Source organism: Gymnodraco acuticeps, unplaced genomic scaffold, assembly GCF_902827175.1.
Source record: "Gymnodraco acuticeps unplaced genomic scaffold, fGymAcu1.1, whole genome shotgun sequence".
Lineage (NCBI taxonomy): Eukaryota > Metazoa > Chordata > Actinopteri > Perciformes > Bathydraconidae > Gymnodraco > Gymnodraco acuticeps.
This window is the reverse complement of record NW_022990505.1, coordinates 77,073-94,031: the sequence shown is the minus strand read 5'-3', so window position 1 is coordinate 94,031 and position 16,959 is coordinate 77,073. Positions and strand designations below refer to the sequence as shown.

General features: G+C 42.0%; 1 protein-coding gene across 1 annotated transcript; it reads left to right on the top strand.

The window, feature by feature from the left end:
• Positions 1 to 12,762: 12,762 nt before the first annotated feature.
• On the top strand, positions 12,763 to 13,689 carry LOC117553100 (olfactory receptor 10A6-like). The gene has a single exon (XM_034226887.1). It carries the CDS (start codon positions 12,763 to 12,765, stop codon positions 13,687 to 13,689), a length of 927 nt encoding a protein of 308 aa, XP_034082778.1.
• Positions 13,690 to 16,959: the final 3,270 nt, after the last annotated feature.

Below are 16,959 nucleotides of genomic sequence, written 5' to 3'. Positions count from 1 at the left end.
TGTTCTCTAAATGCTGCCATGTCTCCTCAAGCTGCTGGATGTTCTCTAAACGCTGCCATGTCTCCTCAAGTTACTGGATGTTCTCTAAACGCTGCCATGTCTCCTCAAGCTGCTGAGTGTTCTCTAAACGCTGCCATGTCTCCTCAAGCTGCTGGATGTTCTCTAAACACTGCCATGTCTCCTCAAGCTGCTGAGTGTTCTCTAAACGCTGCCATGTACTTCATTCCACCTCTCTTTAATCCCATAATGTACATATTATAATGTCCACATCTAAAGTTAGGGAACATTTTAAAGCTTTATTTATGGGTTTTATTTTACATAGAGGCCAACAATCCAGGTACTAATTCCCTACACACACACACACACACACACCACACACCACACACACACACACACACACACACACACCACACACACACACACACACACACACACACACACACACACACACACACACACACACACACACACACACACACACCACACACACACACACACACACACACACACACCACACACACACACACACACACACACACACACACACACACACACACACACACACACACACACACACACACACACACACACACACACACACACACACACACACACACACACACACACACAGTGGCAGTTGGACTTCCTGAGCAGCCAGGTCTCTCTCCTCACATGTGCGATGGGTTCAGTATTTTAAATGTTTTAGGTCAAACGTCACAACGGTGAACAGAAATCAACATGAACACCCTGCACTCCAGATTATTGCAGGTACAACACATCATCTATTGTAGGGGTCAGCAACAGGCGGACCGCGGTCCGGATCCGGACCTATACGGACCCGGACCTATAATCAATACATTAATAGGACATTTCAATTTTGACGGGGTGATTCTATTTTAACCGCCGCCGACAGGGGGCGAAATAGACGAGTGAGCGATACAGGGGGAGAAACACAGAAGAGAGGAGAGAGAGATACAGAGAGAGAAACACATAAGAGAGGCGAGAGAGAGATACAGGGAGAAACACAGAAGAGAGTAGAGAGAGATACAGAGAGAGAAACACAGAAGAAGAGGGGAGAGAGAGATACAGAGAGAGAAACACAGAAGAGAGTAGAGAGAGAAACACAGAAGAGAGTAGAGAGAGAAACACAGAAGAGAGGAGAGAGAGATACAGAGAGAGAAACACAGAAGAGAGGAGAGAGAGATACAGGGAGAGAAACACAGAAGAGAGGAGAGAGAGAAACACAGAAGAAGAGAGGAGAGAGAGATACAGAGAGAGAAACACAGAAGAGAGTAGAGAGATACAGAGAGAGAAACACAGAAGAGAGGAGAGAGAGATAGAGAGAAACACAGAAGAGAGGAGAGAGAGATACAGAGAGAAACACAGAAGAGAGGAGAGAGAGATACAGAGAGAAACACAGAAGAGAGGAGAGAGAGATACAGAGAGAGAAACACAGAAGAAGAGAGGAGAGAGAGATACAGAGAGAGAAACACAGAAGAAGAGAGGAGAGAGAGATACAGAGAGAAACACAGAAGAAGAGAGGAGAGAGAGATACAGGGAGAGAAACACAGAAGAGAGGAGAGAGAGATACAGAGAGAGAAACACAGAAGAGAGGAGAGAGAGAGATACAGAGAGAGAAAACACAGAAGAGAGGAGAGAGAGATACAGAGAGAGAAACACAGAAGAAGAGAGGAGAGAGAGATACAGGGAGAGAAACACAGAAGAAGAGAGAGAGAGAGATACAGAGAGAGAAACACAGAAGAGAGGAGAGAGAGATACAGAGAGAGAAACACAGAAGAAGAGAGGAGAGAGAGATACAGAGAGAGAAACACAGAAGAAGAGAGGAGAGAGAGATACAGAGAGAGAAACACAGAAGAGAGGAGAGAGAGATACAGAGAGAGAAACACAGAAGAGAGGAGAGAGAGATACAGGGAGAGAAACACAGAAGAAGAGAGGAGAGAGAGATACAGGGAGAGAAACACAGAAGAAGAGAGGAGAGAGAGATACAGAGGAGAGAAAGAAGAGAGGAGAGAGAGATACAGGGAGAGAAACACAGAAGAAGAGAGGAGAGAGAGATACAGGGAGAGAAACACAGAAGAAGAGAGGAGAGAGAGATACAGGGAGAGAAGAAGAGAGGAGAGAGAACAGGCGAGTTAGCGGCTACAGGGAGAGACACATAATTACACATGGCGCTCTCCAAGAAGAGGAACGTGGACAGTGAGAACAGAGCTTTGAACCCTGAGTGGACTCGTTCATGTTCATCCTGCCCACTGGGAGCTCAGAGCCAGTGTGTCTCATTTGTTCAGAGACCGTGGGCTCATTAAAAGAGACAACAAGCCACTATGAGACAGAACACCAAGTGCTTGACCAAACATTCCCTCAGTCAGTGCTGAGGTCAGATGAGCAGCCTCAGAGCCCGATATGATCAGTCCACCAGGATCTAATGTAAACTAAATATGGTTCCAGGGCAGGCTAACCGAGGCTAACCAATGAGCTAACCGAGGCTAACCAATGAGCTAACAGAGGCTAACCAATGAGCTAACAGAGGCTAACCAATGAGCTAACCGAGGCTAACCAATGAGCTAACCCAGGCTAACCAATGAGCTAACCGAGGCTAACCAATGAGCTAACAGAGGCTAACCAATGAGCTAACCGAGGCTAACCAATGAGCTAACCGAGGCTAACCAATGAGCTAACCGAGGCTAACCAATGAGCTAACCGAGGCTAACCAATGAGTTAACCGAGGCTAACCAATGAGCTAATGTTAACTGTGTTCTTATTCTCGCATCCAGGAAAGACAAGCTTAAAAAGAGACTAAATGGAATCCCTGAGATTGTTTCAAAATTGGTACTTTAATTAATAAAAAGCGGTAAAGTCACAAACAGGATATTGTTCGACAGAAAAGCAGCTGTCTCTGGCTCTCGCTAGCAGAGAAAAAGAGGCCGAACCCCTCAGGTCTCGTTGTTTATATATCATCTACTGGCTCCTCCCTGGGGGCCGGCTCTCCAACGTTTTAATGTCCGTTGCTGCGCATATCAGAGGATACAGACATTGTACATTCAATATATATCTAAACACGCCTTTTCTCCTCCTTAACTCTTTCATGACTTTTCATTTAACACATTCTAAACGCTGTAATCAATACTCCGAAAATACAGGAAATACTTCACAGCACTTTGGTTTCCGGTCGTTCCGAATGTTGTCGCATGCTACTCACATCTGTAAACAATAACGTACTCAAATAAACTGTACCTTCATTTAATATTCAACAATAATAATATCTCGACTTCTATAGTTGTAGTGTTGGTATAGAAGCCTCATGCTAAATGCTAACCGGAGATGACGGATTTTCAGAGTAAAGCTTAACAACAGGTTGTGCACAAGAACTTCTGGTTTTTCAGTATAAAACAGCATTTAAACTGAAGGTATGTTTAAGGTACATTATGCTATCAAAACATTGATTTTAATTTCTAACACTAACCGAGGCTAACCAATGAGCTAACCTAGGCTAACCAATGAGCTAACCGAGGCTAACCAATGAGCTAACCGAGGCTAACCAATGAGCTAACCGAGGCTAACCAATGAGCTAACCGAGGCTAACCAATGAGCTAACCGAGGCTAACCAATGAGCTAACCGAGGCTAACCAATGAGCACCTGCATGTGTATGAGAATGGCCCTGACACCATTTCAGCCCAGATCTAAACTGCTGGAAGGACAATAAGCTCCAGCTCAGTTCTCTCACTGAACAGAACAAAGTGAGTGAGGGACTGCGATATAAGAGGGACAGAAAGAGAAACTTTAAAGCTGTTGAATTGTTATGATGTAAAGACTGATATTGTTCTATAATCGTCTGAAACTGTGAAGTCATGATGTGAAACGGTTAACAAAGAAAAAGGGAAACTCAAGCTGCTGCTACACTTTATTTATCTGAAATCAAGCACTTTTAAGATGCACACATTTTCAAAAGCTATTTTATTTATTTTTTCTATTTTATTTTTAAATGCAGCCCGAGAGGAACATTACACATATCCACAGTATTTACCAGAGGTGGGACCAAGTCATTGTTTTGCAAGTCCGAGTCAAGTCTCAAGTCTTTGCGCTCAAGTCCGAGTCAAGTCTCAAGTCTTTGTGCTCAAGTCCGAGTCAAGTCTCAAGTCATTGTTTTGCAAGTCCAAGTCAAGTCTCAAGTCAGGATGGGCAAGTTCAAGTCAAGTCAAGTCCTAAACTTTGACAAAACGAGTCATAAACAAGTCATTATGTGTTTTTCACCAAATGTAATGACATCGATCAACAGAATAATACTTAATAATCAAATTGCTCTTTATTAGTCACATTAATAATTTAATAATCAATTTTCTCTCTGCTGGTAAAGTAACGTGTGTTTTTCTAATTTAAGAGGGATCAGTAAGGTAAGGCTACCGTGACGGTTTGATTCAGAAGGAGTTTAATGTATAAGATCCCTGATGTTGAGGTGACCAGAATGTTTATTTCCACTGTGAACAACATCTATCTACAATCTATCTTTATGCAAGGGATAATGTGCAGCCAGGCGGTCTCTATGGGGAAAAGAACACCTGCATCTAGATCCCTCTGCAGGTGGTACTTTAAGTATATTTTGATGCTAATACTTTTGTACTTTTACTTGTAATATTTTGAATGCAGGACTTTTTATTGTACAGGGTTCCTGCAGGTTTCGCCAACTCAAATTTAAGACTTTTTAACACCTTTTTAAGACCACTTTGAATATAATTTAAGACCTATTTAACGGCAATAAAGTATGAAGGAAAATGTATATAAAGAAGAAATACGTCCCATAATCACTTACAAAGTAAATGTATTCATGTTCAACATAAGAACAATGACTGAACACAACATCGTAACAGTACAGAACTGTGTTAGCGTGTTAGACAAAAAGTGTGTATGTGTGTGCTTGAGTGTGTGTGTTAGGGCTGTGCAATTAATCATATTTTAATCGCAATTACGATTTTGGCCTGCCACAATTACGAAAACAACATAATCGGAAAAAACGATTATTTTGCTTTGCTAGGTTGTGACAGTGCACCACAACATATTTGATCTAATGAATTTTTTAGTAATGTATCATTTATTTAATTAATTTTTGTATTGGTTTTTCAGTTGAATTATACGTTCAGGGTAATCAACAGTTAAAAAGATACTGTTCAAATTATTATTTGTTTTAAAGTTCAATAAATGGATGTTTTCAAAGTCAATGAATAATCATATTTAATAATCGTGATATTAATTATTGACCAACATAATCTTGATTATTGCCATAATCGAGCAGCCCTAGTGTGTGTGTGTGTGCGTGTGTGTGTGTGTGTGTGTGTGTGTGTGTGTGTGTGTGTGTGTCTCTGAGAGAGAGTGACAAGAGCTATATTCAGAGCTCTGCTGCCTTGGCTACACTATTTCATCGTTGCTGTTGTATGATTGGTGTTTAGCTACGGTATTTAGCGTCTACAGCACCTCCGCTTTTAGGGTTGACGTAGACCCAAACTTCGCCCGGAGGTCCCCCGGTGTTGTTGCGGGAGCTGCTCCACTAGCTAACGCTGCATTAGCTGCTGCTGCACTAGCTAACGCTCCACTAGCTAACGCTGCACTAGCTAACGCTACATTAGCTGCTGCTGCTGCACTAGCTAACACTCCACCAGCTAACGCTGCATTAGCTGCTGCTGCACTAGCTAACGGTGCATTAGATGCTGCTGCACTAGCTAACGCTACATTAGCAAAACAAACGCTAATTCCTTTTGCAAAAGGTGCAGCGGGCTTCAAACACGTTCCCTCCACTGGTTTCAACCAAGCACTAAATTAGATGTTTTCCAACCAAATACGGTTGAACTTACACTTCCCCATATTTATTTGTAAGTAGATTCGAAGATAGTCTACATGAGCTGAAGCTTGGTTGCTAGGTTACTAGCTGGGTGTTCTCCAATAAGGGGCCGGGGGAAACAAAGTTAGTGATTACTGGTTCCATGTTGATTTAATTCAATACAAATTGTTGGGGGGAACTGAAAGGCTGTTACCGTACTGGTTACTTTGCAGCCCGGACATTTCCCCCAAAACACATTTAGACGCTATCGCAACATAGAAGTACCTTTCAAATCCGATAATTTTTAAGACCTTCTGAATCATATTTAAGACCTTTTTAAGACTTGTTATGACCCCGCGGGAACCCTGATTGTAACTTTTTTTAATTGTCTGAACTTCTCCCACCTCTGACAATAAATCCTGAGTGGTTACCAAAAAAAAACCCTGCTCTGAAGGTTATTTTCATTTTTACAAATCCTGCACTCAGCTTTGCTTTCTCCAATATCATTGAAAAGCAGCCAGATGCTGCTTCTTTTTTCGGTTTTCGCTCATTTCTTGACTTTTTCCGACGCGCTTGCATTTAAATCCGGCTCCCCGTCTCCCCGTCGCTCTGTGCAGCTGGCCTGTACCACTACACATGTTGTGCCCCCCATCCTTCTTTCACATAATGGTATGATCCTAGTGTGTCCTCGCATATGTTTGGCCGCATGGTGGCCCCTAAATAAAGACCCGCCCCTGCCTGCAAGGATTCTCAGCAAGAGTAGGAGCGGCTGAAGATTCTGCTCTCGCCGACGGGAGTCTGCTCTTCTAGCGGCAGCTCGCGATCGGCGTGTTGGAGACCTCTGAATTAAAGTAGCAAGTCACCTCAAGTCAGAAGGCTCAAGTCCAAGTCAAGTCCCGAGTCATTGGTGTTCAAGTCCAAGTCGAGTCGCAAGTCTTTTGTGATGTTGTCAAGTCGAGTCTCAAGTCATAAAATGTGTGACTCGAGTCTGACTCGAGTCCAAGTCATGTGACTCGAGTCCACACCTCTGGTATTTACTGTATATCTGTAAAGTTCAATGTTAATAGACAATAGATATTGTTGTTTATGAATTGTACTTTCTTTATTTGATTGGCAGTCAGCTGTTGATGACATGCAGACGTTGATAAAGCTGCAGCTACTTCAATATATATCACACTAATTCATAAAGCAACTTAGACATGTTGATGTTCCGGACCTTTGCATGGGGACATTTTCTCTAACTGGACCTCGTTGAATTTGAGTTGAATACCCCTGATCTATTGTATCTAACAATAATCCAACTCCAAAAATACTTCCTTTACACATTTTTCATACACCTTTTGTTGGTGGTATAATAATGTGTGTGTGGATGTGTGTGTGTGTGTGTGTGTGTGTGTGTGGACAACCCAGTCTCACGGCATTTCGTGTTCACCAACACGATTTTTAATCTATTGATTCGTGTTCACCAACACGATTTTTAATCTATTGATTCGTGTTCACCAACACGATTTGCCCCTTTTTTTTTGTGTTGCACAGCACGATTTTAAAAGCAATGTATTTCTACTGCCTGCAGCACGTCTTTTTCTCCGGTCGGGTCGTGGGAGACCGGAAGCTGTGTGGTTCATAAAAACATGTTCTTACTCAATATCAAGCCACAGTTATTGCTTTTATTTTAAATCGTATAATGTCGGGCTTGTTTTGCCGTCTGTGAGGAAAATAAATGTCTCAGAGCCTCAGGATACGGAAATCTGTATTTTTAAAATATGTTTTTCCTTCTAATTTGTTATTCTTTTCAAAATAACACACTGTTATTTACTCACCAATAACACACAATTATCCTTGCTTTTATTTATTGGTTTAATTCCATAATCTCGGGCTTTTTTGGCTTCCGTCAGGAACTGAATTTCAAAATAAAAATAACCGGAAAAAAAAAGCTCTATATCACCAAGCTTAAGATGCGCATCTTACTAGCTGGCCTAACAGCTGCAAAAAAGATGGTTGCGGTTCGATGGAAGCCTCCTAATTCCCTCACCTTCAGACACTGGGTCCTTGCATCCCTGGATGTTGTTTATCTAGAGTTGTCAACTGCCCGAATAAATAGGACAAATGACACTAATATAAACAATTGGCGCTCTGCAGTCGATTCCTTCAAAGATCTTTTAGAATGATTTCTCCCTTTCCATAATCCACAGCCTTTTCAATTGCGACCTTTGCGTTTCCGTGTGTGTGTGTGTGTGTGTGTGTGTGTGTGTGTGTGTGTGTGTGTGTGTTTATATGTCTGGGAGGGAGGGTAGGGTTTATTTTATTTTATTTTCGTTGTCTTGTGTGTTCTGAATTCTGCATTTTGTATATTTTGTAAGTAATTATTATCTAATTTTGTTTCTCTTGTGTACTTTCAGTTATTTCATTTAAGGAAAAAAAATAAAAAATGCTGTGCTTGTAGTTGTACATGTCGTGTATTAACATCAATACAAATTTGATCACAAAAAAAATAAAATGTACTGATGTCCGCACAATGGAAATGTGATGTCAACTACCAATGCAAATTCCCTGCCACCGGCTGGACACATTTTACCAACTATGCCTACACACATGCAACACTTGGGGGTTCTCTCTGCATGTGTCTGAGGGTAAAATAATCATCATTCTGTATATAAATATGTTTGTCAATATCATGGACATTTCCTTTTAAATTCAGGTCCACAAAGCTGACACAAGATACCCGCAGATAAGCACTCATCTCGGACTAAAATCCTCAATGCATAGCAGTTTTAATGGCATGTCCCCATTTTTTTTAAAATGCAGTGTTACCAGGGGCACGAACTTCTGACCGGTGTTCCCTCTTGGTTTAGTCTGTGGGGGAGTGCTTAAGTGTGGGTACGCAGGTTCGCCTGGTGCACAAGGTTATGGAGATGGGGGTCTTGCTGGTGCTCAAGTGTCCAAATACGTCACCCCATATTCACATAACTTGTACCCGCCTTAAGAGACACTATTTTGGGATACAATTTATCCATTTTCACCCTTTTCTCTGGTTCTTCCAAAAGTTAACTTACTAGACAGAGCCGTCTACGCACAACACCTAATCAACAACAACAAAATGCCGCAAATTCTGTTCAGCAACACAGACAACTAGGAGCCAGGATGGATGCCAGTGAATCAGAATCAGAATACCTTCATTAGTCCCACGGAAGGGGCATTTGCGTAGTTACAGCAGGAAAAAGAGCCACAGACAGCTTAATGTTACATATGTTACATATGTTACATGCATTAAAAAAAGTACTAAGTTATGATATAATAAAAAAATAATACAAAATAAAAAGTTAACTAACAACAAAGCTAAAGCTGGCCTACTACAGCTACTGAGCTTGCAAGTAAACAAACGATAGATCTAGCATGCTAATGCTAGACAGCATGTATCTCCATGGCAACGAACGTTAACGCTGTCGATATGAGGGATTTCCGCGCCGTGTGGGTGTCATAAGAAGGCACGTAAATGTTTACGTGATGACACAAACAATGACGCAATGACGCAGCTTCACTGGAGCTTCACTCAGGCTCTGAGCGGTGGAAACACAAGTGGTGCTACAGAGAAGAACCGGTTCAGCACCAGAAAAGCACAAGAACGGATCTTGAACCGGTTCCTGTTTGGTGGAACAGGGGCATTAGTATATAAGTATAGAGCTTCCTGAAATATAAAGCATTTGACATTGTGGAATATAACAAAAAACAAGATGGTGACGACCAGAAACCAAGATGGTGACGACTAGGAACCAAGATGGTGACGACTAGAAACCAAGATGGTGACGACTAGAAACCAAGATGGTGACGACCAAAAACCAAGATGGTGATGTTTAGAAACCAAGATGGTGACAACTGGAAACCAAGATGGTGACGACCTAAACACAAGATGTTGACGACTAGAAACCAAAATGGTGACAACCAAAAAACAAGATGGTGACGACTAGAAACCAAGATGGTGACGACTAGAAACCAAGATGGTGACGACCAAAAACCAAGATGGTGATGTTTAGAAACCAAGATGGTGACAACTGGAAACCAAGATGGTGACGACCTAAACACAAGATGTTGACGACTAGAAACCAAAATGGTGACAACCAAAAAACAAGATGGTGACGACTAGAAACCAAGATGGGGATGTCTAGAAAACAAGATGGTGACGACTAGAAACCAAAATGGTGACAACCAAAAAACAAGATGGTGACGACTAGAAACCAAGATGTTAATGACCAAAAAACAAGATTGTGACGACCAGAAACCAAGATGGTGACGACCAGAAAACAAGATGGTGACGACTAGAAACCAAGATGGTGACGACCAAAAAACAAGATGGTGACGACCAGAAAATAAGATGGTGACGAGTAGAAACCAAGATGGAGACGACTAGAAACCAAGATGGTGACGACTAAAAACCAAGATGGTGACGACTAGAAACCAAGATGGTGACGACCAGAAACCAAGATGGTGACGACTAGAAACCAAGATGGTGACGACCAAAAACCCAGATGGTGACGACCAGAAAATAAGACGATGACAACGAGAAACCAAGATGGTGACGACCAAAAAACAAGACGATGATAACGAGAAACCAAGATGGTGACGACCAAAAACCAAGATGGTGACGACTAGAAACCAAGATGGTGACGACTAAAAAACAAGATGGTGACGACCAAAAAACGAGATGTTGACGACTAGAAACCAAGATGGTGACGACTAAAAAACAAGATGGGGATGTCTAGAAACCAAGATGGTGAAGACTAGAAACTAAGATGGTGACGACTAAAAAACAAGATGGGGATGTTTAGAAACCAAGATGGTGACGACCAGAAACCCAGATGGTGACGACCAGAAACCAAGATGGTGACGACTAGAAACCAAGATGGTGTCGAACAAAAAACAAGATGGTGACGATCAAAAAACAAGACGATGACAACGAGAAACCAAGATGGTGACGACTAGAAACCAAGATGGTGACGACCAAAAAACGAGATGTTGACGACTAGAAACCAAGATGGTGACGACTAAAATACAAGATGGGGATGTCTAGAAACCAAGATGGTGAAGACTAGAAACTAAGATGGTGACGACTAAAAAACAAGATGGGGATGTTTAGAAACCAAGATGGTGACGACCAGAAACCCAGATGGTGACGACCAGAAACCAAGATGGTGACGACTAGAAACCAAGATGGTGTCGAACAAAAAACAAGATGGTGACGACCAAAAAACAAGACGATGACAACGAGAAACCAAGATGGTGACGACTAGAAACCAAGATGGTGTCGAACAAAAAACAAGATGGTGACGACTAGAAAGCAAGATGGTGACGACCAAAAACCAAGATGGTGACGACTAGAAACCAAGATGGTGACGACTAAAAAACAAGATGGGGATGTCTAGAAACCCAGATGGTGACGACTAGAAACCAAGATGGTGACGACCAAAAAACGAGATGTTGACGACTAGAAACCAAGATGGTGACGACTAAAAAACAAGATGGGGATGTCTAGAAACCAAGATGTTGATGACCAAAAAACAAGATGGCGACGACCAAAAAACAAGATGGGGATGTCTAGAAACCAAGATGGTGAAGACTAGAAACTAAGATGGTGACGACTAAAAAACAAGATGGGGATGTTTAGAAACCAAGATGGTGACGACCAGAAACCCAGATGGTGACGACCAGAAACCAAGATGGTGACGACTAGAAACCAAGATGGTGTCGAACAAAAAACAAGATGGTGACGACCAAAAAACAAGACGATGACAACGAGAAACCAAGATGGTGACGACTAGAAACCAAGATGGTGTCGAACAAAAAACAAGATGGTGACGACTAGAAACCAAGATGGTGACGACCAAAAACCAAGATGGTGATGTTTAGAAACCCAGATGGTGACGACTAGAAACCAAGATGGTGACGACCAAAAAACAAGATGTTGACGACTAGAAACCAAGATGGTGACGACCAAAAAACAAGATGTTGACGACTAGAAACCAAGATGGTGACGACTAAAAAACAAGATGGGGATGTCTAGAAACCAAGATGTTGATGACCAAAAAACAAGATGGTGACGACCAAAAAACAAGATGGGGATGTCTAGAAACCAAGATGGTGAAGACTAGAAACTAAGATGGTGTCGACCAAAGACCAAGTTTGCCTGTCCTTGTTTGTCTACCCTCAGTAGTTCAGTGGAAACTCTTCAAAGAGCGGGCCTTCTGGTGGATTTGTGCAAAAAGGCCTTTAAAAAAGCCCAAACTTTGAAAATCTGTATTTTTGCAACGGAAGATGTTTAACCTTGCTTTCTTTCAAAAGGTGCCCAAAAGAAAAACGAGTCAATGTAGGGACCCCTCACTGATCTATGGGTCTGGGAACTTGCCCCCCAAAGGAGTGTTTATCAGCGTCAATGCGGAAGAAGCAAACCCATTTTACACCTTGGCTATCCAAAGGTTGGACAGTCACTTTGCACCTTGGTTTTGGAGCGTCACCCTCGTGGTTCTTGGCTGCCACCATCTGGGTTTTGGTTCGTTCAGTGATGCTGTCTGAAGCGATTGAGACAATCTTTTACCAGGGACATTTTACTGAGATAAGCTAATGACATTTAACCAAAAAATCTTTGAGGTTTTCACATCAGTCAGTAATTATTAGAAAACAGTTTGTTCTTTGAGATCTGCCCAGTAAAACCCCTCCCACACTGTGTCACCCCCCCCCTCCACATATTGTCAGATAGTAAAGGTCCCTGTCATGAGCTCTGGCCGTGACTCCAGCTCAGGTACAGCAGGTGAAACACAACTGTTGTCTGACATTTGTTTCACATTTGACACAGGTTTCTGTTGTTAATGTATAGTTGTTGAATAATGCTGTATCTGTGCTCATCTTTAACATACACTTCTAAATCTTTAACAACAGGAGGATCATGATGAACTCTACGGAAGCTTCCTATTTTATACTGACTGCATACTCTGACACGGGGGTTTTGAAATACCTTTATTTCCTGATCATTCTTGCTTTGTATATTTGTATTTTAGGTGCCAACGTGTTGCTGATTGTGGTTATCTGTGTGAACAGGAGCTTACATGAACCTATGTACCTTTTTCTGTGCAGCCTGTTTGTAAATGAACTGTATGGTAGTACAGGGTTGTTTCCATTCCTTCTGCTTCAGATCCTCTCTGACATCCACACTGTCTCTGCTCCGCTCTGCTTCCTGCAGATTTATTCTGTGTATACATATGTGTGTGTGGAATTTTTTAATTTAGCCGTCATGTCTTATGACAGATATCTTGCTATCTGTTATCCTCTGCATTATAACACACGTATGACTTCTAACAAAGCTTATTTTCTTATTGCAGTGTCATGGTTGCTCCCTTTTCTTGCAATTGTTGTTCTGATATCCTTAAGTGTGTCTTTAACGCTGTGTGGGAACATCATTAACAAAGTGTATTGTGGGAATTACTCCATTGTTAAGCTGGCCTGCTCTGACACCAGGATCAATAACATTTATGGGCTCTTTTACACGGTCATCTCCATCATCATTCCTCTGCTTTTAATCCTCTACACGTACATGAGGATCCTCAGAGTGTGTTTCTCTGGCTCCAAACAGACCAGACAGAAAGCTCTCAGCACCTGCACACCTCACCTTGCTTCCCTGCTTAACTTCTCCTTTGGAGGTTTTTTCCAGATATTACAGAGCAGGTTTGATATGAGCGGTGTTCCCAACATGCTGCGCGTTTTATTATCCCTGTACTTTCTAACATGCCAGCCTCTCTTTACCCCAGTCCTGTACGGGCTGAAGATGTCTAAAATCCGCATCATATGTAAGCGCCTGTTGTACAGAGAAGTGTAGGTCATCAAGAGATTGCAGAGAAAGAGAATGAAAGGACCCTGACTTCAGCAGTATTAACTCTAATGACGTGTCTCGTTCACTGAAAGCTCACCTCCCGTTGTCTGTTCTTATTATTCTTTAATTATACTTTAATATTCTATATGAAGCAAAGCTATATGATCAACATGGTGTCTCACTGACCCTACGTTCTTCTGTTGTGTCTAAAACTGCAAAAAGAAAATACCTTTTTCCCTGAAAGCTGTTTCTATTTAGTTTAGACGTGTATTATTAAAATGTGAACAAGGAGTATGAAATAAGGACATTCCTATTTACCTGCAAATAAATGTTGTTTTCATGAAGCTGGTTGTGTGTGTGTGTTGTGTATTTTGCACGTGTCATTCCCCTGTAGCAAACATGCAGTTGACTTTAGACAGCATGAAAGAAGTCGCAGGCTCACGTGTGATGTGTGTCTTATGGAACATTTCATAATTATAGGATTACTACCATTTGTATTCTTAGATGCCATTTGTTGTTATGGTCGTGTAAAAAGGTGCAGCCTGTTTCACAGTGAGTAACAACAACACATTTCAATTAGAATGATGTACCACCAACAAATGGTTTAATACATGTGATAATATGGGGCCCAAAAATACAAGCCTTTAGTTTTTTGAGGTACATTAACTTCCCAGTCCCTTATTTAAATCATTGGGTCCTAAAAGTAGTAAAATAATAATAGCTCTAATAGAGTTAGTTTCCCTCACTCAAACTGTGCTTAATTCCTCCAGTGGCTCAGTCAGTAGGGACTTGGACTGGGAGCCGTAGGGTCGCTGGTTCAAGTCCCCGACCAGACCTAAATATGGAGTGTGGACTGCTACTTGGAGAGGGCCCAGTTCACCTCCTGGGCCCTACCGTGGCACCCTTGAGCCATGCGTCCGACAACCCCCCCCCCCCCCCCACTCCCATTGCTCCCGGGCGCTGTGCAATAGCTGCCCACTGCTCCTGGTACTAGGATGGGTTAAAGAGAACAAATGTCACTGTGTGTGCTGTGTATGTGTGACCATTAAAGAGGGTTTCATCCCTCCGATTCTATCTATCTGATTAAAATAGCTCATACTCTCTGGGCCTTATAGAATAAATCATAAAGTGGTGTTAATATGTGGGTATCTTCTATACCCACATATTAACACCACTTTATGATTTCTGAAGTAAGAAGCTAGCGTTGGGCTATAAAGGAACTACAGCACGGTCACATGACAGCAGCGACATGCAGTCAGGGGAGAAACAACAAATAAATGTCTCCACTGATCTCTGTTGTAAAAGTGATTTCTGTATGATTCCAATCGCTTTTCATAGTCGAAATCGGCAAACTCGGAGTGCTGAGAAGTGAGGCAGGGACGAGCTCTGCCTCACGTAACCCCACAGAAACTGGCTGGAGCGCCGCCACTAAGCGCATGCCTGTTAGCATCTCAGTCACACATGTAATGTAGATCCCTTTGTTACATGTGTCCTCGCCATCCATAGTCTCTAAAGAACTTATTTCACGTATATATGATATTTAGGCTCGCTGGTCTCATCATACAACGGCAATGAAAAAAGCACCAGGGGAGGCAGCCATAACCTCTGCCGCACTGAAGGGGGCGCACGTGAGCCCGCAGGTTCTTGTTGCTACTGTTATTCTACGCAGAGACGGAACGCAAACAACAAACTAGACTTTTGAAACTAGAGGAAGATAAGGAGGACTTTTACAAAACAGTAATAGAGATTGTTGTCCAGAAGGATAGCATGGACTTCATCTTCAAGTCAAGGTAAGACCACCATTGTATTGAAAATGGGATCTTACTAAGAAAGAACAATCCAATATTTAAATGAAACTACATTTTTTGGGTATCCTTTTGTTGAAAGGTCTGTTTACAGTTTATCGAAACATCAGACTAAAAAAGCTTTTTGCAAATAACAGAATATTTCGATTAAGGTACACATATCATTTGTATATCTGACTGAAAGAGTCAGTGCCTCACCAGCCATGAACCTCACCGCACGTCACTGCATGACACGTCACCACCGCTAACTTAAAGGCGGCTAAAGTTGGGCTATTATGGGGTGGTTTTAGCGCAGTGGTTTTAGCGTTGATCATCAGATCAAGGGGCATTGGTGAAACCCGCCTCGGCCGCTACTGCGTCAGGCCTTGGGCAAAACACTTTACCCGCATTTGCTCCTGTGGGTAATGTCCACAGTAATGACTCTTACATGCATGTCTTTCGTTTTTTGTAAAGCACTCTGAATTGCCATGTGTTAAAAGGCAGCTAATGTTGGGATATAAAGGAACTACAGCACGGGCACATGACTTCACGTCACCACCGCTAAGCTAAAGGTGGCTAATGTTGGGCTATAAAGGAACTACAGCACGGTCACATGACTTCACGTCACCACCGCTAAGCTAATGTTGGGCTCAGGGTTTCCGTTAGCCAGTAATTACCGTTTTTTAGCTGGTAAAATGTATTAAAAACCGGTAAATTCAAAACCTGCCGGTCAAAATGTCTTGTAATAATTAGGGATGCTCCCATAGATCGGCCACCGGTTATTATCGGCCGATATTCACTGTTAATAGTTTGATCGGTGCTCTCTATAAAGGCCGATCAGGAGAGCTGGATCTGATCGATATGGACATAAACGCGAGTGAAGTATAACCAGACGCGAGAGAGAGATCAGATCAGCTGCTGAGTCTGACAGAGACACGCAGCTCTGCATAATCACCTGAAGCCCCGCCCACTGTTTAGCGAGCTGCATGAGAAACTGACGGGCTGTCAGGAGAGAGGGAGGGAGAGGGGAAAAGAGAGGCTCCGTTTCTCCCGTGTGATTATTCAAAGTTAATGTAAACTTTTGAATAATGTACTTCATCTACTACAAGTAGTTTGTTTGAATGACTGAATGACTGATTTTAAATGTCATTTTCTTAATCTTTTTCATTTTTTGTAAAGCACTTTGAATTGCCTTGTGTTGAAAAGTGCTATATAAATAAACTTGCCTTGCCTTGCCTTGAATGTAATAATTATGTTGTTTGTTGTTTGTGGAATCATTTATTGAAAAATGAATCTGAATTTTTTCGATCTGTTACGATTATAGACTGAAGCAATATAAAAATGAGCCCGTGAACTGAGTTTTAAACATCAGCATATCTACTCATAGTCCGGTAATTACCTGCTAACGGAAACTCTGCTACATAACTCTTATTATTATTATTGAAATATGACCGGTAAGTTTCAAATGTATGCGGTAAAATAAATTCTGCCC